Source organism: Eurytemora carolleeae, unplaced genomic scaffold (genome assembly GCF_000591075.1).
Source record: "Eurytemora carolleeae unplaced genomic scaffold, Eaff_2.0 scaffold1851, whole genome shotgun sequence".
In the NCBI taxonomy this organism is placed as follows: domain Eukaryota; kingdom Metazoa; phylum Arthropoda; class Copepoda; order Calanoida; family Temoridae; genus Eurytemora; species Eurytemora carolleeae.
Genome location: NW_019397787.1, coordinates 17450 through 41426, shown reverse-complemented (window position 1 = coordinate 41426; position 23977 = coordinate 17450). Strand labels below are relative to the sequence as shown.

General features: G+C 32.2%; 2 protein-coding genes across 3 annotated transcripts in view; one reads left to right on the top strand and one right to left on the bottom strand.

Moving 5' to 3' along the window:
* The first annotated feature begins 334 nt into the window (after window positions 1-334).
* Window positions 335-10140, top strand: LOC111715898 (programmed cell death protein 4). 2 transcript variants are annotated; one of them, XR_002768337.1, is made up of 12 exons: window positions 335-437; window positions 992-1044; window positions 4078-4262; window positions 4710-4789; window positions 5107-5166; window positions 6118-6319; window positions 6624-6782; window positions 7141-7230; window positions 7941-8020; window positions 8453-8579; window positions 8927-9637; window positions 9754-10140. XR_002768337.1 is itself a non-coding variant. In XM_023491296.1 (11 exons), exons 1-11 carry the CDS (start codon window positions 352-354, stop codon window positions 9032-9034), a joined length of 1230 nt encoding a protein of 409 aa, XP_023347064.1. In that variant the 5' UTR covers window positions 335-351; the 3' UTR covers window positions 9035-10140. The 2 variants fall into 2 exon arrangements, 1 of the variants encoding a protein (XP_023347064.1); XM_023491296.1 differs by having other exon boundaries at window positions 8927-10140.
* A 3764-nt stretch (window positions 10141-13904) lies between these two features.
* LOC111715899 (uncharacterized) overlaps window positions 13905-23977 on the bottom strand; it is a gene marked incomplete in the record, with an annotated part of 13119 nt that continues 3046 nt past the window's right edge. Inside the window, 5 exon segments of the mRNA XM_023491297.1 lie at window positions 13905-15047; window positions 18467-18610; window positions 18795-18833; window positions 18996-19063; window positions 19889-19965. Of these exon segments, the coding sequence (XP_023347065.1) occupies window positions 14857-15047; window positions 18467-18610; window positions 18795-18833; window positions 18996-19063; window positions 19889-19965 (519 nt within the window).

The window sequence follows — 23977 nt, the reverse complement described above, 5'->3', positions numbered from 1 at the left end:
GTCAATCTAGATAAAGTGGTAAAACAAATTTTGATTAAAATTCGTGATAAAAATTTTGATCCCCCATTTATAAAGTGGAATGTCCGATTTACTTCGGTACTGTTATCTGAACAAAAATAAATGAGTTTTATTCCAGCTGAAAATTATTATTTTCATTTCTCTCTAAGTTTGAAGATTGATGCCGCAGCTGTCTAGGAAGAAAACATTTAGAATTATTTACTCCGGATACAAAATACATTATCTTTTTCATTGTTACCCAGGGCAGATACAGAACTAAAGGAAACCGTTGTGAATTGATTAGTTCATTAAACAGACTTTTAAAATTACGTCTACAGTCTCTTTATTTATTAAATGTTTCAGGCTAAGAGACCTTCTAAGTCTTCTTCATTCTGTGAGGATGGGAATACCCCGATAAACGGGATTAATGGACTTAACAGGTATTTAACGAGACTTTGATAAAACATCGTTTGAATATTTTTTTTGCCATACATCATAATAGGGTCCAAATTTCACAGTGTAGGATAAGGTTTTGACCCTGAAAGAAAGTATTGGAACGTACGACCAAAAAACTAACTCTATGCACAGCACTGGGAAAAGCGATTTTTAACAACCATTTTTTTTTATCGATTTTGATGGTTATTATATCATTAGAACTGACGAGGGTCAACCCAGACCGAAATATATTTTCAATAAATGTTGAACTAACATCTACTTTTTTACTCTACAGAGGTTTGGTCCGTCACCATCACCAAATTTTAAAGTTCTTCCTTAAAAATTAATCTCCCCCCCCCCCCTTTTATAAAATAAATTATTCAGGGGTTACATCGTTGGAAACAGAAATTGAAGTGTAATAGAATTTTAGGGGGAAATTGAGAACATTTTTGGCAAAAAGCTTTAAAAAGATGAATTGCCAATACGTACTTATAAGTTAAAGATACTTTTTTTCTTCTATATTTGGTTTACAAAATTCTTATTTTAAAATAAATTTTAGGTCTGCTAAAAACCTGCGCAGATCTCGACAGGGCCGTGGCCTTCCGAAGAAAGGTGAAAATTTAGGCATTTTTCTGAGAGAAAAAATTTGCATGTTAAACGCATAAAATCATATTTGAAATGAGCCCTAGGCTTGTGTTTTAATTTGCGATCATTCTGTTTTCATCTTAAACTTTCATCCTTGACATTTATTTCGCTTTGACATTTTTTTTCTAAATTCAATTGCTGTCCAATTCACAACGGTACCCTTGACAATTATATAGAAGATATTGTCGTTTTTCTTGGTTTAACATCTTGTGTTAAATTCTGATAATTCCTATGTTTTCCTGTAGTGATGATAAGTTTTACAAACCGGTATATAATTCATACTTGATGAAAAAGCTTTTTAAGGCAGCCTTTTGAATCAGGCATAGCCATCTTTGCTTTGGATAACGCTTACAGTCCCGTTAACATTGATTAAAAAAAATTATTGCGAATCTCTTCATTTTCCAGAATAAAACTATCATAAATATGAAAAAATTATTAACATATCAAAAATTTTAACTCAAATTCCGTTTAAAACCTAAAAATGTTCAGATTGTTCATAAACTTTACACAATACACAATCAGTTTTCTCTATTGGGTTTCTGCCATGAATGATAATAGTTTTATTGTTTGATGGGGGTAAGGTCGAATAATAGCTTTCAACCCGTTAATCATCATTAAGTTTGATTCATCCGTAAAGGTCGTTCGCTGAACTCTCTTCTACGCATTTACGCGTTTTCTCTACGCACCAGAGAAACGCGCAGATGTGCACGGATCTGAGTTCAGCGCTTTAGTTTTGGCAGGAGTGTTCTTCAGTTAAGGTTTTACGCTAAGAGTTAATTTTTGTGGAAGGTGAAAGAAATTTGAATGGGGGGGGGCGGGTTATTTTTATTGTGAAATTCAACCCCCTTTGGAATGTGTTTCCTTTTTCCTTCATTATTATTATTAAAATCTATTTATTGTTCATAAATGCATACAATAAATACAAACATATTGATATAAGTTAGCATTTCGATTAATTGGTTTTATTTTCGATTACGAGGCATATATAGGCATTTAAGACATATAAAAAGCATTTCACTCAATACTGCCTAATTATACCATAATTTGACATTCACACATATTGTTGAAAATTGGAATTTAAGACTCGGTAATAAAAACTCGACAAAATTCATAACGAGAAATGGAAAAACTAAAAAGGATCGAAAATTTAAAAAAAAACAGGAAAGAACAAAAACAGATAACGTGAAAAAAGGAAGAGACTAAAAGCATTTCACAATTAATCTAGCTTTAAACTTAATAATCTATATACGGCATTTCACCTTGGTTTATCAGCATAAATGAAAGAAAAGGCTTTCTTGTTTTGAAGGACTAGACTTAACAACAATTTTGAAATTACGAAAAAATCGTGGATTAAGCTCATTAAATTAAGATTATAAAATTGAGTGCTTGAAATGTCCTTTTTGCTTCTTGGTAAATGCATCTTCAGTACCGGTGTCCTGCATGAAGCGGACGCTTGCATGGTGCGGACTCGACCCCTAAAGTTTTAACCATTTCAACACAATATTAGGCAGAAAAGGCAATGTTTAAACATTAAAATTTAATAGTTAACATATATACTAAATATGCGTTTAGTTCTTAAATGTATATTAAAGAGGGTAAAGGCAGGAAAGGTATTTCCTCTTGAATGTCGTCTTCCTTTCAAACAACAATCAATTAATATTTTAAGACATGGATACTTTAATGTGTTTTCCATTCGAAAAACATCAATAAATTACGGAAAATGTCATTGCATTGCGTTTTATGTCAAATAACATTGTGTTAAAACGGTTAAAACTTCAGAGGAGCCCGCCCCATGCTAAAGTCCGTTCGATTCATGACACCGGTTTTCCATTTTCATATTTAGTGTTTTTGCCAAGTTCTAGATATATGTTCCAAGAAGGGGTGGGGGGCGGGGGATGAGGTGAGGGGTACTTTTGATTTTTCTCTCGTATCTGCATTATCCAGATGTTTTGTAATAATAAAATGGTATATTTAAGCTGGGAGATTTTCGTGAGCAAAGGTTTACAATGCTTGATGCGCAGTGGTGACCGGGAATTTATTGCGTATTTACACCCCAGCCTAGCAACTAGTTTACCGGATTTTCTTAATGCAGCTGTTGCACAGCTGCTGAATACGCAGTAAATCAGACCGGCAGAACATTTAGGAATTGCGGGGCGGGAAATGAAGGGGGAAGGGGGGGAAGCTTAAATCAGGGGTGAAGGGTGCAATCAAGTATCCATTGCTAATTATTTTATTAGCTTGTGAAAGTGGATGGGTAAGAAAAGGCGGAGTATCATGTTTTGCACTCAAAACAGCCCCAACCCCCCTTTTTAATACGAAGTTTTACATAAATTGGGTTCCACAATATAGTGTAAGAAGTTTTTTTTTCTTACATCATTCATTCAATAAACAAGGGGTGAAAATATTTTATTTCAAACTTATTTTCTATCAAACCCTTTTTTAAAGAAACAATCGTTTTCATAAACAACCCTTCGTTAACGACCACTAACGACGGCTCTTCGTTGACGTTAACGACTTTAATCGACAAACCTTCGTTAACGACATTTTTTGGTCGGAATATCCGAGGTCAGAAAACATTCAGTTTTGTCTCGATAAAAAAAATTACATTCATAACCTCATCTTCCTAGAAAAAAACGTGAAAATCGTCCTAAAACTCAAATTTATTAGCGAAATCTTTTTCGAAAATTTAAGTTTTTTTAAAGGTATCGTTAGATTTTTTAAAGCTATCGTTAGATTTTTCAAGCTATCGTTTTTTGTTGTTTGAAATTTTAAACCGAGTGGTTCGTTTTCAAAACAATCTTTTTTCTAAAACGAAAGATCGTTTTAAGAAAAAAAACGAAACGAAAAACCATCGTTTTTCTATCGTTTTTAAGAACTATTAACAACCCTAGTTTTGATATCTGTTGTGAATCAATAGAGAACATTGAAATTATATATTATTATTTGTTCGCAAATAATAAATATGAAATATAAAGGATAATACAAAATCTGTAAGTTTAGGAGGTGCTGGTGGAAAGGGAACCTGGGGAAAGCTAGGGGACGAGATTGACCTCCCCTGGGTTGACCCCAACGACCCTAACTACGACTCCGACACTGTGGAGGGGAAGGATAAGAAGCTCGTTAAGTTGAATACTCTGGCTCCGGAGATGTCGGAGGCTGATGTCAAGAAGACTGTTGTTCCACTGGTAAACATTTTTTAGGGGGGTAAAAATGAATTTTTTTAACATTCTTTACCCTTTAAATTTGCTTGCACAAGTTTTAAGAGACGACTTGTTGGGCGGGGTAATGAATAATTGGACATTGAAATGCAACTTTTTCATTCTTTTAGATACCTTTACCCCAAAACTCATTGATTTTTTATNGGGGGGGGGGGAATACTTTTAAATTGGGGAGAGAGAGTGAAGAAAAATGTATTTGATAAAATCACACCTCCTTTCCTAACTATCTTTTTAATTGAATTGAATTTCAGTTGGATGTTCAATTGTTTTTAGTTCTTTTTTAAGTTAAATTGAAAAGAAAATTTGTAATAAATGTATATTTTGTCTTAATGTTTCCTTTTCCCCAGGGTAATTTATTAAGAAATATATCCGTGAAAATTCAAAAAGAAATAAAGTAATATTTTGAATGTTAAGATTCTGGAATATTTTGAGAATGGGGCCTCCGAAGAGGTTCTTGTGTCTCTGGATGAAATGTTGGAGAATCTGGGCTCAAGGAACAAAATTTATTGACCATCAAAGCACAACTTTAAGTAACAAAGACCCATAAAACTGTGGTAAATAAAGACTACTGTAAAGTCCTAATTAGTCTCATGAATATGAAACTACAGTCCTATCAACATAAATTTAAAATGGTAAAAATTATAACAAGTCATATTTCAATTCCACAGTTCAATGGGAAACACTAGTTGAATATAAATAATACATAACCTTAGAACTCAATTGTTTATTACGAGCAGATATAAGTTGAGAATTCAAATCTCGAAAAATAAATTTTTCTAGAATATAATTCTAATGATTTTGTTTGTACCAGACGGTGGATGGTTGTTTGTTTAGCTATTGAGCTGTCCATGGACCGTAAACCTAGTCACAGGTAGGCAGGAACTTAACTTTGTGTTTTTCGTTGGTTCGCTTTTGGATAGTTTTTTCATTTTCACTGTTTAAAATTTGACAGGAATGATTTTAAAATTGTTAATTCTAGACCTGTACTTGATGATGTCATTTTAGACCCTGACAAAATATATGCAAAGAAACGAACCTGTATAAATGATCGTGTTTTTTAGGATAAATATATTGGAAAGTTGATCAATATTCAGAGTCCTATAAAAGGTTTCATTTAAAAAACTATCCAAAACGATTAACAACACAACGTAGGATCTTAATTAACGGGCCTATAAGGGGGGGGGGGGGGTTGAGTTCGAAAAGTGTAAAAAATAAAAAATATTTAAAGGAATATTACTCGCTTTAACTTAAATTTTTCTAAACCTCATATCTTTGCAATTAGCAGGTTACCAATATATCAGCTTNTTCGAAAAGTGTAAAAAATAAAAAATATTTAAAGGAATATTACTCGCTTTAACTTAAATTTTTCTAAACCTCATATCTTTGCAATTAGCAGGTTACCAATATATCAGCTTTAAACGAGCTCAGTTCCTTGTCAAGTTTTAAAGTAAAATTATCGATTTGCATTGACAATTATTCCATTTTATTTCCCGATCCGGATCCTGGATCCGCACTGGAAAAAGTTCCATAAAATTTACTGAATTATTCTATCAAAGCAGAATTTTCAAATTTTTTGTCTTATTTTTATGCTAACTTGATGAACCATTCAGAAATCAGGAAATTTTTTCAATAGTTCAGATTTGGGTTTTGAGAGTATTTTTTTTAGTCTTTGGTTGATATTTTGCCCTTTGGATCTGGATTCGTGGATCCGCATACTATTGCGGATCTGGATCCGGATCCAGGACGCCAATATCTTCCGGATTTAACGGATCCGGATCCTAAGTACAGCAAAAACATTCTATTTTTACCAAATATATTTTAGGGAATACACATCAGTGTTATTGTCCCAGCTCTACCTCAAGATTGTCAGTCAACGAGATATTGGAAAAGCATTTGATTATCTGCTGCGGACCTTGAACGATCTGGTTCTCGACACCCCGGATGCATCAACCATTCTCGGCAATTATATTGCCCGGGCAATCGCCGACGATTGTATCCCTCCAAAATTTTTGAAATCATACAAGGTTTGTACAGTGATTTAAGATCGATTAATCTGATGTACATAAATGTTAATAAATGTAAATTTTGTATCACATCTTCTTCCATAATGCTCTGCCCACGTTGTTTCAATTGGGTCTTATCCTTAGTTCGTCCAATTTAATTTTTAGTGCGTCCTCGTGAGTGCTTCCATCTTTAGTGCATCCTCATTATGAGTGGTCCATCTTTAACGCGTTCTCGTTGGCACAAAATAAAAATAGATAATAATTAATTTTGATAAGTTTGTCGTTTGAGACATTTTGAGTTATTTGTTTACCTTAATATATTTAGGGTCATGTATCTGATGCTGAGGCTAAGAAGGCCCTGTGTCGAGCGGACACCTTGTTATCTATGAAGCACGGGTTGGTGAGGTTGGATAATGTGTGGGGGGTCGGAGGAGGGATTAGACCGGTTAAATACCTCGTCAACAGGATGATTATGTTACTCCAGGTACACAGTGCACATATCACTAATATTAGGTAGTGTTTTTATCAAATGTAATCTACAGTTTCTTTGAGCGTTTTCAATCTTTTGAAATTGTGGTCCAACATTAGATTACTTTTTTAATACATCTACACAATTCTCAATAGAAACTAGCGATAGTAAAAAATTCCTAATCTTCATAAAGAAAAGCTAAAAAGAAGAAATTGTTGAACATTTTTAATTTGTACAAAATATTAGTAAATTTTACAGAAATGTTCAGAACCTGGATTCGAATCCGTTTTGATTCGGATCCGGATTCATGTTTTTTTTCAGTCCGCATCAAAACTAAAAGGGAAGAGTAAATATATATCAAAATGTTATCTAGGAGTACCTGTGTAGCTGTGATATTGCTGAGGCTACTCGTTGCCTCGCTGAACTAGAGGTTCCTCACTTCCATCACGAACTCGTTTACGAGGTTAGTTGCTAGTTCAGGATTGATTTACTCCTCCCTGACCCCTCCCCCCACAAAAAAATGTTCTTCCTTTTGTCAGAATAACTTTTGCAATTTTTATCGCTAAATAGGGAACAAAATGTATTTTAAGGCTGAAAAAAAATACTTATTCCCGGGTGAAAAAAATAACCATCCCTGTAGCCCATAACCCCCAACGTAAAAGTAACTTCTATCTGTATTGTCATATTTTAATCTCATTTAAAGCCGTTGGTGTTAAGACTGTATAAACTTAAATATTAAAATTCATAACCCAATAAAAAATTTGGTAGTAAATCCTAATAAAATGGGGGGGGGAAATGGTTTTTAAATTAATTCTAGCAAAACAAGTAGCCTAATAAAAAAAAAATTGAGAAAATGATACTTATCGATGTAAATACAAGTGATCAAGTTCTAATGAGTTGGTATTTAAGTAAAGAAATAACTATTAGAATTCTAGATTCGGCTTAAAACAGCAATATGTTATTTAATCTTTATGTTCTTAATATTCAAGCAAATAATTTCTTAAATCTTAAGTCATAAAATTTTGTTTTCATTCAAAGTTTTTTCTTTCGACATTCCATTAAAATCTCTCAAAATCACTTGTTATTTTTTAATATTATAAGTAAATGGTAAGCACATTTTTAAGAAGTTTTCCGACTTTTTAACTTTGAATATTTCTTATTGTTTTGTTCCAGGCTTCAGTGATGGTATTGGAGAGTACTCATGTTAAAACTGAGGAAGCAATGTGTAAATTACTCTCCTCACTCTTCCGTAGGTAGGTTTTTGTTATATACAGTGAGAAGCAAAAAACTTGGAAGACTACTTTTTAAACTTATGTTGACAATAGTATTAGTCGAATCAACATACAACAGTGTGAATAGACTTATTCAACTTTATAAATTACTAGTTGAACTTGACATCAAATACACCATTCTTGCGTTTCGTCTTCCTTTTCCGCAGTATCCAATAAAGGGTTAAGTCCTGGCCAATCTAGTTAATCATTACGATCGACATTATATATTCTTTCATAACTATCGACTTTATAACTAACAAGCCTTTGTCACCCCAAGGCTACCCATAGGTGTCCACAAAAAATGTCAGCCTATTCGGTCTAACCGCTTGGCCGGCTATAGGGAACATATATACGAATGTTTTGTTTTATTATATAGATGCTCATCTTAATTTTGCTTACTATCGATTTTTTTAGTTTTGTGATAACGATTGATCAGATGAGGGCCGGGTTCCATCGTCTATATGAAGACATGGAAGAGTATAGTTTGGATGTTCCCAACGCGTACACTGTTCTCGGCAGATGGGTCATTCGATGCAGACAGGTAGATGATAGACGATACTATTTAGTTTACAAGTTGTCCTAGGACTCTGAACTAATTTTCTTCTGAATTTAAAGGTAGAATCTCCTTACAGGGAAAATATTTTTGACGATTTGTGAGGGCAAATATAAATAAAAATTTAAATACCAATATCAAACGGCAAGAATTTCAACCTTGATGATGCTTTTACCCCCCCCCCAAAAAAAAAAAAATCCCTCTTTAAAATTGTTCATTTTCCCTGCTTAAATGATTTTTCAAAAGCTGTAAATACATTGCACAAGATATTCTGCGTTAGCACACTTTTCGAAATGCATTATTTATACATAACATTTATCTTTATAATGCTGCAGGCTGGAATCATCAACGACGAGATAATGCGTAAAGTTCCTCAGCGTGGACGCAAACGTTTTGTCTCTGAGGGAGATGGAGGACTAGTCAAGGACTCCCTGGCCTGGTAGATGAACTCCCGGCCATGAAGGATTCTGAGAATTTTTAGTTTTTTCAGGACTCTGTTTTTTTGAAGGACTAATATTTAAAATAAGATGTTCTTTATAAACAAGTATCAAGAACAGAGGTTTTGGAAGAGTTCTCAGGCCTCGAAAGACAGAATATTCTTCGGGTCTCTGCTACCTTAGAACTTTTTTTTGAAGAACTTAGTTATGAGGTCTTGTTCGTGAAGGACTAATATTTCTTTAAAAACCTGAAGGACTGTTCTCGAAAATACATAACGGTTCACATAGAATTTCCTGTCGATGTAAATATTCTTTCGGTAATGGGTAACTCTACTGTTATTGAACATTTTACCATTTCTATACTGAAACAGTTACCCATTAAACATATTGTACTCCTCAATAGATTTCATCTTATTACGTTCAATGGAGTTAATTTAAATTTCTTGTTAAAATATTGCAACTGTCCGCTAATATCTCATTGTCGCCCAGTCGACCTCTTTGTTAAATGCATATTTTTTTAATAATATTGTAATTTTTGTTAACACTTTAACCAACCCTGTTTCTCTGAAATATGAGGAATATAAGAGGTTTTTGTGTATTGTATTTGGGGTATATAATCATAATAATATGGGAACCTACATCATTATTTTTTTTTTGGAGGTATGTTTTTTTTTGGGGGGGGGGGGTGGAAAGGATAATGAATGTGAATTATATACCCTTTTAAGAATGTGATACTTTACCAAAATCTTAAATAATATTTTGTAAAATTGAAAATCTGATGTTATTTTCCAATGAATCAAGATTTTCAGTTTTTCAGTGCTAAATTGTTAATTGCGCTGAAATTTAAAATTTGTAATTTGAGTTCAATAGCCGTACTGTTGCCGATACAATGTATTAATTTTGGTTTATCATTAGTTAAAGATGTACTTAGTACTCTTGAACTCAAGTGAATTGTTATACCTTGCTGTACATTTAGTTCTATTGTACAGTGTTTACACTGTACATTATGTACTGTGTTCTTTTGAACTTTTACAAGAACTTACTCTTGAACTTGTACAAGAACTAACTCTTGAACTTGAACTAACTATTGAATAAACAATTACATCTCTTTACTTCACTTACTTAACTCTGGTTATTCTAAAGGTTTTAGGCACTTGCTACTTCACAATTGAGCAGTTTCCCCAGTGGCAACTTCCAAGTCTGATGCAGCCACAGCGCTTGGCCCCTGGAAATTGCACATTTGGGAAATACCAAACCTTAATCAGGAGACTAGTCAAGGTACTCAAATTGGGTTCTACATTACATTCGAAAGTAGTTTTTCCAATCAAGAATTTATTCAATCAGAATAATGTTTATTTTAAGTTTTTTTTAATTCACAAATATTTGATAAATGTTTTTTAAAGATCAGTGATCTTCTTTCTCTGATTTGATATCTTTTTTAGCTGATCTGCTGTCTTCAGTTTTGACTGGAATGTCTGACTCAACTGATTTAAGGTTCAGGTTCGAACATAAATTCATCGTTTAATATTCTTACAGGTTGGAGAAAAATAAAATCAATGCACTAATACCCCCCCTAGCCTTAGAAAAAATTGCTCAGTCGGTAGAGCGGGGGAAAGCAGGCGGCCATAATATATAACATTTTCCCCTTCCATGCCACATATATTTGTTGTCTTCCGGCAGCCATGAGCCATAACCACTCAGTCTTCCTGCAGAGTTTACGTTTATAAATGATAAATTTAGGGGGTTGAAATTGCAATTTTTAAAAATCCTGCCACACTACGCGAAATATGAGACCTTTAAGAAATTTTAGAAGTTTATTGAAGATCAATGATATATTGAGTACAGTTTTTAAACTGCTTTACATTTTACATAGTAAATTTTACATTATTTTATACATTGTTGGCACCTAGAGACAAATTGTTAAGGGTAGTCTGAAGATTAAAGAATAAGAAATATTAGAAAAATAACAATATTAACTGTCATTACCTCAGCGTCACATGTTTCCATAAAAAATTTCTATTTTGCAATTTTTTCGTTAAATAGTGCGCATTTTCGGTCATGTGCCCTTTGTACTTTAACGAGTTTTTACTTGCATCATTTTTATTGTTCATAATGTTTTTAAAACAAGTCATTTTAATGGAAAGATTGAATTTATTTGTGGGGAAAATTAAAGGGACAGACCGGCTATGTAAGGTAGTTGAACTGAGTATGCAGTGTTAGGGACAAATTCTGAAGGGTTCATTTGAGACATATAAAACTTTTTAAAGAACTGTAAATCCTGAGTTTGAGCGCAAAGTCGACGTTCAAACCGTACTTAAGGGTGGATACGTTTTCAGAATTGTTTATTTTTAAATTATTAAATGAAGACAAAAATTTAAACAGGTTGAGAAAATAATATTAAATCGTATCATCGAAAATAAGTAATCTTGTTCATTTATTAGTTACTATTTTCTCATTATTCTGGTTTCTCATTAGTCACAAAGATTTTCTGCAGATTTTCTGGAACTTTTGGACATTTGAAGAATTTGTAGAAAAACTAGTTTACTGAATCATTTTTACTTAATTTTTTTGTCGCTGTTATTTAATAGTTTAATAATTTAATAGCAATAGTCATTATTTCAATTTAAAACATAAATATAAAATTCTTTATAAATATTGTTTGCTTACGTCGCTGGATTTTTGAAAATCATAATTTCAATGCCCTAAATTTATCATTTCAGAAGGTAGTAATTGCCGGAAGACTCGAATACTGTAGGGTCGTGGCTCATGGCCAATTGTTGCATGGAAGGGAAAAATGTTGTGGCTTATTGCCGCCTGCCTTCCCTCTCCGGGACAGGGTTAAGCCGGAAGATGTGGAAAGAGGGGCAATAATATCCCATTCCCCAGGAGCTTAGGGATGATCATGAACCCTCTCCCCCCTTAAAATACGGCTGTCTTTTTACCCTGCAGTTTATTTACTATAAAAAGATAAAGAACAAGTTATATACTTATACAAAGAAACCTTGTACCTTGAAACTGAAAATGATTACGCCTAAGTTAAATAAAGCATTTAGTTTTCTTTCTTAAAGGGACCGTCGACATAATTTCAAAAGATATCGTCGTTATTTTATGTTGTAAGTGTTTAATTCTGACACATTCTTTCACTGTATGTGTTAAATACATCCGAATTTTCAGAGAAACTTCAAGCAAAAGTTGTTAATTTTATCTGATAATTTATGATATCTCATTTACCCATGTTCAGACAAAGATTTAAGGATAACATTGTAAATCGGACATGGCACTCTTAAATGGAGGGTCACTTATAATTACTTATTAAGCCCTTTGAATGACCTACTTATAGTTGCACTTTATTTTATTTGAATAGTAAAGATAAATAATATAAATAATACTGATTTCACTGTTTAACATCGGTGCATGGAGGGCTACTTAAAATTGTAACTTTTCTGTCTTTCATGCCGCAACATTTTCGTCTTCCAGCAATTATAACCTTTTTACCAATTCTAGTGCATTCAAATTTCGATTTTCAAAAGTCCTTGCGCATCTTCCGCATTACACTAAAAAACATTTTTAAAGATTTGATTTACACACCGAGGGGAAAAGGAAAATCACTGCAGATTTTATCAAAAATAAGTATTTTGTCGTTTCTTCCTAACTTATGCAAAATAAAGAATTACAAATTAGTATGGTGAAACCTTATCAGCATTATTTAAAGTTAAAATTTAAATATCTTTTGCACGACGTGGCTGGATAAAAAGTATTTATTGTACTAAATATATCTTTAAAAAAAGTAATATTTGCCGGAAGATTGAATAGTGTGACTCAAGGATGCAATGATGGAGGGAAGGACGCCATGAGCCTCCAACCCTGCAGACAAGAGCCTCCCAGAACAGAAGTACTTTTTAAAACTCTTGTTTCGTATGTATAATAAAATGTTTTTGACAATTCTGTCGACATAGTGGCATGAGAGGTTTCTCAAAAATGATAAGTTTTTATCAAATAGCATAAATAGTGCCTAATTATGAATAATGAAGTGATATTTAAAGCTTTAAACATTTTTTACACGAAAGGGAACATATTTTGAGAAAAAAATTTGAATTGAATTTCATTTCATCTTTTATGATCTTTGATTTAAGCAATACCTTTTTTGTAGTTCAAATGAAATCTAGAAAATTTTTATCATTTATTTAAATCTAAACATTTTTCAAAAAAAGGTATCGATTAAATCAAAGATTATAACAAAACAAACTAAGTTTACTCAAGATATTTCTCCAGATATCTTCCTTTCTGCGTAAGAATTGTTTTAAGTTTTAGTATAAATCTTATAAACCACTTTATGATTTCATTTATGTTTCTAATCATGACAATTAAAAAATATTACTAATCTTTAGTAAAATTCTTATGCCACTACGTCAAAAAATTGTTTAAATTTTGTATTACACATAGAAACCAAGATTTAAAAAAAGCTGTGCTGTGGAGTGGAGGCTCATTTACTGCATAGCAGAGGCACGGTCTGCAAAGTTGAGGCTCGATCTGCCTCGCAAATCTGAGAGGCTCGTGTCTGCATAGTGGAGGCTCGTGGCGTCCGGGGGTTCCCTCCCTCATGCAAGAAGACGAAAAAGTTGAGAAGTGACTTAGTCGAGAAATTTACCACTAAAAAAATTAATTAAGGCCGGAAGATACGATATTGTTGCATAGATCTAATAGATATGGCTTATAAGGATCATGCCTGTCAAGACAAAAAAAATAAGAACTTGTGACATGGCTCGTCTTAACACTGATTTTCAGAATTTTATTTTTTCGAAATTCACCGTTTTTAGAACTTGTACATGTAAATCATGAGTATGAGGTGAAGGGGGGTGGCGAGTATTTGTTAAAATTATTGTGGTAATAAATGTTTATTTCTCTCAATTTACAAATAACAAACAACGTAAAATATGAACATAAGCTTAAATTAGCACAGTAGTGATTTTTTAATTAAAATGCTTTTTGATATATTTAACGGACGACAGTTAACAGCTCCGCTTTATTAAAAACCTTTTTATAGGTATTTCCAACGAATAAGACTTTTAATGACGACCTTGAACTCTTGAATTAAAACGATTTGAAGGTTGAATTATGTTTCTACCCTGCTATATATTTAGTTAAAAATTATATACTTCATGATTTGCCAAGGAAAGACAGAATTACGGTGAACCAAAAAATAAAGAAAAAAGACCAAGTCAATTTCTTACATTAGTCTTGGAGGTCTCATCCTCTGTGGGTAACCCTATATCTGTATAAATTGATAATTTTTCCTTACGATTCAATTAAGATTGATAGATCTTACATGCTGAAACATGATTAATCAGTTACTAACCAAAATTTCAAATAAATGCCTCTCTAATCCATTCAAAGTTTTTTTTGGATTACCTCCATTAAATAAAAAAATATTTTATTTACCGACAAGCAAAAAAAACTAAAGATAATCAATTAAACTTGGACTTTTTAATACGAGAACAAACATTTTTCAAGAAAACTGAAACCCTGTGTTTTCTTGAGATTTGATTCTCTCAAAATCAGAATTAATTAGTTAACATGGTGTGTTGAAAAGAAATGCCACTAGAAATAAATTACATATTTTTAACAGAATAATTTTCAGTATTAATTGTCATCAACGTAACCAAGTAAGTACATGGTTGTACATCTAGTGTAAAAACTGTTCAGTGTACATTGTACAAGCAGAATGTAAGTAAGTACACTTTTCCGTATTTGTTATCACGATTCACTTCAATTCGTCCGGAAAAATATGAATAAAAGTTTTTTTTTCAGGAAGTATTCACTGTTAAAGTTTATGTTTCTGAACAAGGTTTGCAGTATCCCCAGGCTGAGCTGTCCGAAATATATTCGCCTGCAGGGCCTACCCGTATTGAGCACCACGGTTTTATGTCGTACCAATTCTTAACGCAAGATGTCTCTGATTTCCCTTTGTAAATCATTGGAAATTTACAAGGTGTACCACTCTCAGCACACTGTTCAGCTTCTGAAAATAAAAATACATAAATGTCTAAACCTAAAATTTGGTTAAAGAGACTGTAAGCGTAATTTCTACTTAAAGGGACTGTCAAGAGAAAACAATTTATGCAAAATTCACAACAGGTAAAAATTTCTGTGAAAATAACATGGATTTAAACAATAGAGAAAGAGAAGGATGCTAACAGAATACTTTTTGAAAAATTAACGTCGATACTCAGCTACTATAATCCAAGCTTAGGATCCATTTAATTTTGATGTGGATTCTGCATTTCTTTCGAGATTTATTGATTTTTCAACAAATTGAAATTTTAATTTCCTTCTCCTCGCTTACTTTTATGCAAAACTTGATGAAGCATTCAGGAATGAAGATATTTCTAGTAATCTCTCATTTCAACATAATTTTTTTAGGTAAAAAGGTTTACTGAATTGTGTTTGGTAGAGTTTGGCCCTTGGATCGGGATCCGTGGATCCGCATATTTATGCAAATCCAGATCAAGGAAGTCAAAATGTTGCAGATCCAGATCCTAAGGACCCACTTAAATAAAGGGTTTGATGGTAGTTATATAATATATATATATATTTCAGTTTTTAACTTCACATTTTTATTAAATTAAGAATTATACTAAACATAATGTTTCACGTCTATCATGACGATCCTCAGTAGTTATATATAAATATTTATCATTAAAGTACATAATTAACACTTTAATGACGGGATTTGCCAAGCCAACATTGGCCGTCTTTAATGGCAAACCCGGATGTAATTGTATGATATAATTTTTAAATCATACAATTGGAGGTGTTTAGGAAGAGACAAAGTGCCAAGGATCCGGATCCGCAAACATATGCGGATCTACGGATTTCGATCCACTTGGCAAAATTTAAATCACAACTGAAAAAAATCAAAACCCAAATCTAAACTGTTAAAAATACATATCTGATTCTCTGAATGAATTATCAAGTTTTATCATGAAAATACGCTTAAAATAGAAGAAAAATAATTTGAAATACTACTTTCGTTTAAAAACTTAGTAATTCAAAGAACTTTCATGACCATTTTATTCAGGACGGATCCAGAATCCACATCAAAACGGAACCTTATCACTCCGTGATGAATCGGGAAAGTAATTAACGCAACCTCATCACTGCATGATGAATCGGGAAAGTACAAAACGGAACCTTATCACTCCATGATGAATCGGGAAAGTACAAAACGGAACCTTATCACTCCATGATGAAAGAATTCACTTTATATTCCGTCTCCAGTCCTTCTAACTGTATAGGTAAAAAGGTTTACTGAATTGTGTTTGGTAGATAGTTTGGCCCTTGGATCCGCATATTTTTGCAAATCCGGATCAAGGAAGTCAAAATGCTGCGGATCCAGATCCTAAGAACCGACTTAAATAAATGGTTTGATGGTTCTATTATACAGTGTCTAAGATCCGGATCCGCAAACATAAGCGGATCTACGGATTCCGATCCACATGGCAAAATTTAAATCACAACTGAAAAAATAGCTTTTCAGTTTTAACCATCAAAATCCAAATCTAAACTGTTGACCATTTTATTCAGGACGGATCCAGGATCCACATCAAAATGGAACCTCATCACTGCATGATGAATCGGGAAAGTAATTCTGTAAAAAAAATTAACTTTATATTCCGTCTCCAGTCCTTCTAACTGTAGCGTGCACACTGACCTGTATATTTGTATACAGACACAGTTATAATAAACAGAAAACAGGTTGGCATGCATAATTCATTACAATTCTTGGTAATGTTTTTCAAGAATAACAATACGATATAATATAGCAGGACTTGAACATAAATTGTAGTGTAAGAATTTACATAAACTACATAAACTACATAAACTACAGAAACTAAAGAAAATAAAGAAACTTGAGAAAGAAAAGTAGTAAAGAAACTGCAGAAAGTTAAGAACATAAAGAAACTACAGATAGTTAAAAATAGAACATACATAAACTACAGAAAGTAAAGAACATAAAGAAACTACAGAAAGTTGAGAACATAAAGAAACTACAGAAAGTTAAAACATAAATAAACAACTTAAAGAACTTTAAGAAACTAAAGAAAGTAAAGAACATAAAGAAACTACAGAAAGTTAAGAACATTAGGAAACTGCAGAAAATACGAGAAACTACAGAAACTACGGAAATACAAGAAACTACGGAAACAAGAAATTACAGAAAGTAAAGAACATAAAGTAACTATAGAAACTACAGACAATATATTATGCTTACCAATCGTTAAACCAATCTGAAATTAAACAAATTTTCTTAATATCACAAAATCAAAAAGTTAGCAAAAGTTACCATCAAATATTAAATGAAATAATTAATTATTTTTCCCTTTTCTAATTATAATATTTTAATAATAAAAAAATGTTAATTTCCAAGGGAGATCTAAGCAAAGTAAAAATAGGTAAGTAAAAATAGAGGGGGGGGGGGGAAATACATTTAATATTAAGATTTTAAGGATTTGACATAAATCTGCTTTTTGCAACCTCTAACTTTCAGGTTCTGTAAACGAAATTTCAATTAATCCTCCATTTATAAATTGGATTTTCCGAATCCCAATAATACGGTACGGTAGCATAATCTGATCAAGTATGAATTAGATATCAACATTAATTATTTTGAAAACTGATTATTTCTAACTACGGTTTCTCTAAAATAGTAACGTACACATTTCATCTGCAGTACAACACTAGAGTAATTATCAATTTAAAGCTTGAAAAAGACCTCTTCTTCCACGTTGATGATCAGATAATGTTTCAAGGGTACTGTTGTGAATCGAACATATCATTTTTAAAAATTTATTTAATTTACAACGACGTTCCCTTAAAGGAAACCTTTGAATAAACGTGATAACTGTATCATCGGATCCCATTTTTTTAAACCTTACATGACCCGTGGGAGTGATCTTTGCCAATCATTATATTACAGAACTAAAAAAGGCATTTTTTTTATTTTAAAACAAATTTAAATCAGAAAACTAAATTAATATTTAGTAATAAAATTGTGATGCAGAAAATGTAACTTGAAACCCTAAAATTAATACTTGAATGAGTGATATAAAAAATTAGCGCTTTTCAACAAGTTGCCAATCTATTCCTCTTTTAGATACTTGTTAATTTGGATTTCAAGCTTTCCTAATAGAGTTCAAAAGTTCATGTTTTTTTTTTAATATTAGTAGACCATAAAAAAACTAACCATTTGCTAACTTTATAACCCCTATATCTTTGCAACCTACAAGTGTAACCATTTGGTATTTTTTACTTTAAAAATTTCTGTAGCAGAATTTTTAGTTTAAAAATTAAAGCTAACATCAGGTGGCAAAGATACAAGTTTTGTAAAATTATCTAGCTAAAGGCTCGAATTTAGTAAAATCAGATTTTAGTAATTACCATCAGCGTCCAGAAATGGATCTTTAGTAGATAGAGGAGAAGAATTGACAGCATTGATATCTCTAGAGGAGTTGAAAGCTCCAGAGGAGTTGAAATCTCCTAGAGGAGGGGACGGAAGAGCGATGATATGGGATTTGGAAGCTTCTAAAAAAATATATTTTACTTATCTTAACTCTTAAATAAAAAGTGTATATGTACTGTACTGTACTGTACTGTACTGTACTCTCTTTTAGCCGATGACTTGGAAGGGGGAGGGGGGCAGGTGCAGTGTGACAAGTAGAAAAGGTGGAAGATACAATTATCTAAAAAATAAAAATGGTAGGATTACCTTGACTATTAGGAGCATTCGCCTTCTGTAGACCATGTACTAAAAAATATGATAAAAATTATTCAAAAACATTTTCTACAACTGTACACCCGTACAACTGCACAACTGCACAACTGTACAACTGAACACCCGTACACCTGTACAACTGTACAACCATTTAATTGTATCGACTACTACCATGAATGCGAATTAATTAGTTACCTTTTCTTTTTCTAAAAATTCGTAGTATATTCTGCTCCAACTTTGATATTCTTTCCTCGGCGTTTAATCTTAAAATAAATAAAACATTATTTCCCTTTCTACTGTCTATTCTATAGTATTAATGTGCTAAGTGTCTGTGTATACAGCGCAAACTTCTCACCGTCTGATTGTCTTCTAATTGTATAAGTCTACTGTCTACTGTCTGAATGTCTACCGTCTTAATGTCTACTGTCTTAATGTCTACTGTCTGCTGTCTGTGTGTCTGCTGTCTAAATGTCTAGTGTCTGAATGTCTACAGTCTAACAGTCTAACAGTCTAACAGTCTAACAGTCTAACAGTCTAACAGTCTAACAGTCTAACAGTCTAACAGTCTANTGTTGAGCTAAGATTGCTCTTCTAATGAAAGTCATTTTAAGGACTGGGACAGAGACAACAGAGAGAGATCCAGCCAACCCAGATGTTGACCTGGTGTTTTATATTTGTATAAGATGATATCTTTACTTTACATGAGAATAATTATCTGAGAAATTTATGTTTCAGATATTATACGATGAGCTTTGACTCCATTGATTCTATAAATTGCTAATAGAACCACCAGGAGAACATCTTTACCATTTATGTATATTCAGTTCTTTAGTGATATATAAGTGTATCTCATAAAATATTTTATATATAAGCCTGATAAGACCTGCCTCTGCAGGAACGAGATCTATCCTGCCATCTATTGCAGATAAAATACATGAGATCCCAGATTAGAACAGAACGTTCTAAAGAATATGGGCGTGGACAAAATGCCTCAATTAGGCGAATCTCTAAGGTTCGTAGATCAACAGTCTACTGTCTACTGTCTACTGTCTTTTGACTTTTGTCTTCTAACTTCTGTCTATTATTACCTATAATGAATTGAATTTTGTTCTAAATGCTTTAAATCTTCCACTGATGTTTCTACTTTTTTATTCAGATCTTTAATCTAAAATATACAATTTCAACTTAAAACTCACAGTAAACATTTCATTTTTAAGATTTAGGATCACAGGAATTAAGAATTTGCACATTTAGGTAATCCTATATTTAAGATTGAACAATTGGGAAATTGTTTAGTTTAGTAGTTAACACTTGGTAGCTGCATTTGGTAAAATTGTACACTTGAAAACTTGTTCTTCTATTGTCATACATAGAAAGTTGTACTTCGAGGAAGTTAATATATAGAAAGTTGTACTTCTAGGAAGTTAATATATAGAAAGTTGTACTTCTATAAGTTAATATATAGAAAGTTGTACTTCTAAGAAGTTAATATATTGAAAGTTGTACTTCTAGGAAATTAATATATTGAAAGTTGTACTTCTAGGAAGTTAATATATAGAAAGTTATAATTCTAGGAAGTTAATATAAAGAAAGTTGTACTTCTAGGAAGTTAATATATAGAAAGTTGTACTTCTAGGAAGTTAATACATAGAAAGTTGTACTTCTAGGAAGTTAATATATAGAAAGTTGTACTTCTAGGAAGTTAATATAAAGAAAGTTGTCCTTCTAGGAAGTTAATACATAGAAAATTTTACTTCTAGGAAGTTAACAAATAGGAAGTTGTACTTCTAGGAAGTTAATATAAAGAAAGTTGTACTTCTAGGAAGTTAATATATAGAAAGTTGTACTTCTAGGAAGTTAATATATTGAAAGTTGTACGTCTAGGAAGTTAATGTAAAGAAAGTTGTACTTCTAGGAAATTATTAATAGAAAGTTGTACTTCTGAGAGTTATTTGAACTTCTATGAAGTTACTTTATAGAAAGTTGTCTTTCTAGGAAGTTAATATATTGAAAGTTGTAATTCTAGGAAGTTAACACTTGGGAAAATGTGCTTCTAGGAAATTAACACTAAGAAAGTTGTACTTCTAGGAAATTAACACTAAATTTGAACTAAAATAAGCATTGAGAAAAAACACTTAGAAAGTACTTCTAGAAAGTTAAGACTTGAAAATTAAATTTTTAGGAACTTGACTCTTAAAAAGTTGTACTTCTACTTATTAGCAACCATTGATATTTGAAGTTTTGAACATCAAAGGTCTACTAAATCAGTTTCTACAAACACGAGTTAGAAAATTAACAAGGAGAGCAATCAGATTCTTTTTAACACTTTACATCCCTGACGAGACATCGAGTTTCAAGTTTAGTCTTGAAAATTGCATTTAAGTGCAAACATTGCAACAAGATACTTTCTCTGCTTTATTGCGTGGGGTGAAATATTTTTTGTAAAATGTCTGAACAGAAAAATATCTATTTTATTCTATTTTAAGTAATTTTACAACGCTGATTCACGGAAATTTATTCATGCCGAAAAAATGTTTAGAAAAAAATTAATGATATTGATATCCATTTTTTTGAAGAAATTGAATTCAAATCTCAAATGTATTTAGCTTTGTATTTTTACCAACGATAGGTTTATTTTCCTGAAAATATTTTTTTGGCTTCCTAATCTCATATTTGAAATATGTTGAAGAAATAAACGAGGAAGGTGCAATACTAATTTTCTTTTCAAAAGAGAGCAGGGAAGATACAATTATCTAAAAAATAANCAGTAAGTAATGTGTTCATAAATTTTGATTCCATTGTTTAAAAATAATTGTTTTAATGTCGTGAATAAATTTTTTACTTGAAATTTGAAACCCAAACAGGATCTTTAGAATGAATTATAGAAGAAACGCATTCATCAAAACTTAAGGGAATTATCAACATAAGTTAAGAATTTATATAGTAAGCAGTTTAGTTCTTTATGCTTAAAAGATTGCTGAAATAAGATTTAAAAAAAATATATCAAGTTTCATATTTCACTCATTTATAAAAAATACTTAAAGGAAAAAATCTATGTTACATATTGAATTGATCTGACTAATATATACAAACAGTGGTGGCAAGAAACAGTAGAATGATTGTAGTCTTCTTCTAAGAATTTAGATTCAGTTACTTGATGTGGTAACTCTTGTATTGTGGATATCGAGATTAATGCTAATTATGATCTTATGTATATTTGCAGATTATTTTGATCTTTTTCGATATTATGTGAAATGCAGAAAACGACCAGCCAATCAGAAGCCATAAAATTCAAGTGTCCACTGTGGTTATCGATATCAAGAGATCGGGATTATGGGTATACAACACAAAGGATCAGGATTATGGGTATACAACACAAAGGATCGGGATTATTATCCAGCTCAGATTTATTTTAAAAATTGTTCTTTGAACATTTTCAGAAATATATCAGTTTACAGTCATAACTTCAGAAATAATTCAAAATTAAAAGGAAGAAAAAAGACGACTATCATTCCAAGTTTTATGGCTTTTGCCGTAAATAAAAAGCTTAGATTGTTATAAAATCTGGAAATCATTTGCAGATTTTTGGTTCCTGCATTTCCCATTCTACAAGAAAGACTATGTTTTAAGGTTATATTATCCTACCTCTTTATTTAGATGAATAATCAATATCCATGAAATCCAGAAAGAAAGAATGCCAATACAAATAAAACTAGAATAAATATTTTCTAAGTCAAGGGTTCTTCATAATAGATAATACTACACAATCTTGTTTCTTTAATTCTTTGACAAAATATTAATATCAATTGACCCTTCATGCAAAGATGGCAATGTCGGATTTACATCGGTTCCCTGAAAAGTGTGAATTAAATACTGGTTATTTCAATTTGTGAGTTCTTCGAAGGAGATCGAGAGGATGGGATATTAAACGAAGGGCTAGTGAGGGAGGGGGAGGAGCTAATGGGGGATTGGGAAGGCGGATAACTGCTTTTCCTTAATTGTTTTCAGACTTTTCCCGTTTTACAAGATGAAACTATAACCTTGAACTTACAAGAATATTTATTTTTATTTGACGGCGGCAACATTTCTAGACTCTAAACACATAGGCATTAGACACTAGACATTGGAAACTTAACACACTAGACATTGGACACTAAACACACTAGAAATTGGACACTAAACACACTAGATATTAGACACTAGACATTGGAAACTAAACACACTAGACATTGGACACTAAACACACTACATATTAGACACTAGACATAGGACACTAAACACAATACAAATTAGACACTAGAAAATGGACACTATAGATAGTCGGCACTACTCAACACAATATTTCTATACATAGAACACTTGACACTGGACATTGGACACTGAACACAGTAGATATTAGACACTAGACAATGGACACTAAACACAATAGACATTAGACACTAGACAATGGACACTATAGATAGAAGGCACTACTCACACTAGACAAATATTTCTATACATAGCACACTTGGCACTAGACATTGGACACTAAACACACTAGATATTAGACACTAGACATTGGACCCTATAGATAGTAGGCACTTCTCACACTAGACACGGACAATACAGACAATAGGTACTACACATAGAAAAATAGACATTGGGCTTTACAGGCACTAGACGTTGGACACTTAACGTGGACTTGTCACTTTCCAAACGTTAAGACAATATGAACTATAGACAATAGGCACGAACAGTTTACATACCAGACCCTTGACAAAAGACAGTAGACACCAGACATTACACTAGACATATGCCACTGAACACTTGACAGTATATACATTAAACAGTAGATCGAAAAATAATATTCTTTTAAAAAAAGGTAAAAACACGTATGATACAAGATTGTTCACCTTTCTTAGGAAAAACACAATCGTTAGAAATAACACATATTTATCTACCCTCCGTCCCTCCTATTATCCCTGATCACGGATCAACCATGTAAACCAAACTAATGTTAGAAAGCAAAAACACATTCCAGACACAAAAATCATTTTCTTATTGATACAAAGATTAGATTAGATCCAAGGCTACCGACTGTAATTTGGCAACAATACCTCAACAGTCGATACTTACATTAAAGATAAGAAAACTCAAGAACCACCCCCCTCCCCGGTAAATGTTTTCAAGAGGAGTGG

Coding starts and splice junctions, on each gene's coding strand:
- LOC111715898 (XM_023491296.1), top strand. CDS start 352: ATGTTTCAGGCTAAGAGACCTTCTAAGTCTTCTTCATTCTGTGAGGAT. Junction 5,167..6,117: donor GACCGTAAACCTAGTCACAG/GTAGGCAGGAAC, acceptor AATATATTTTAG/GGAATACACATCAGTGTTAT. Junction 8,580..8,926: donor GGGTCATTCGATGCAGACAG/GTAGATGATAGA, acceptor ATAATGCTGCAG/GCTGGAATCATCAACGACGA.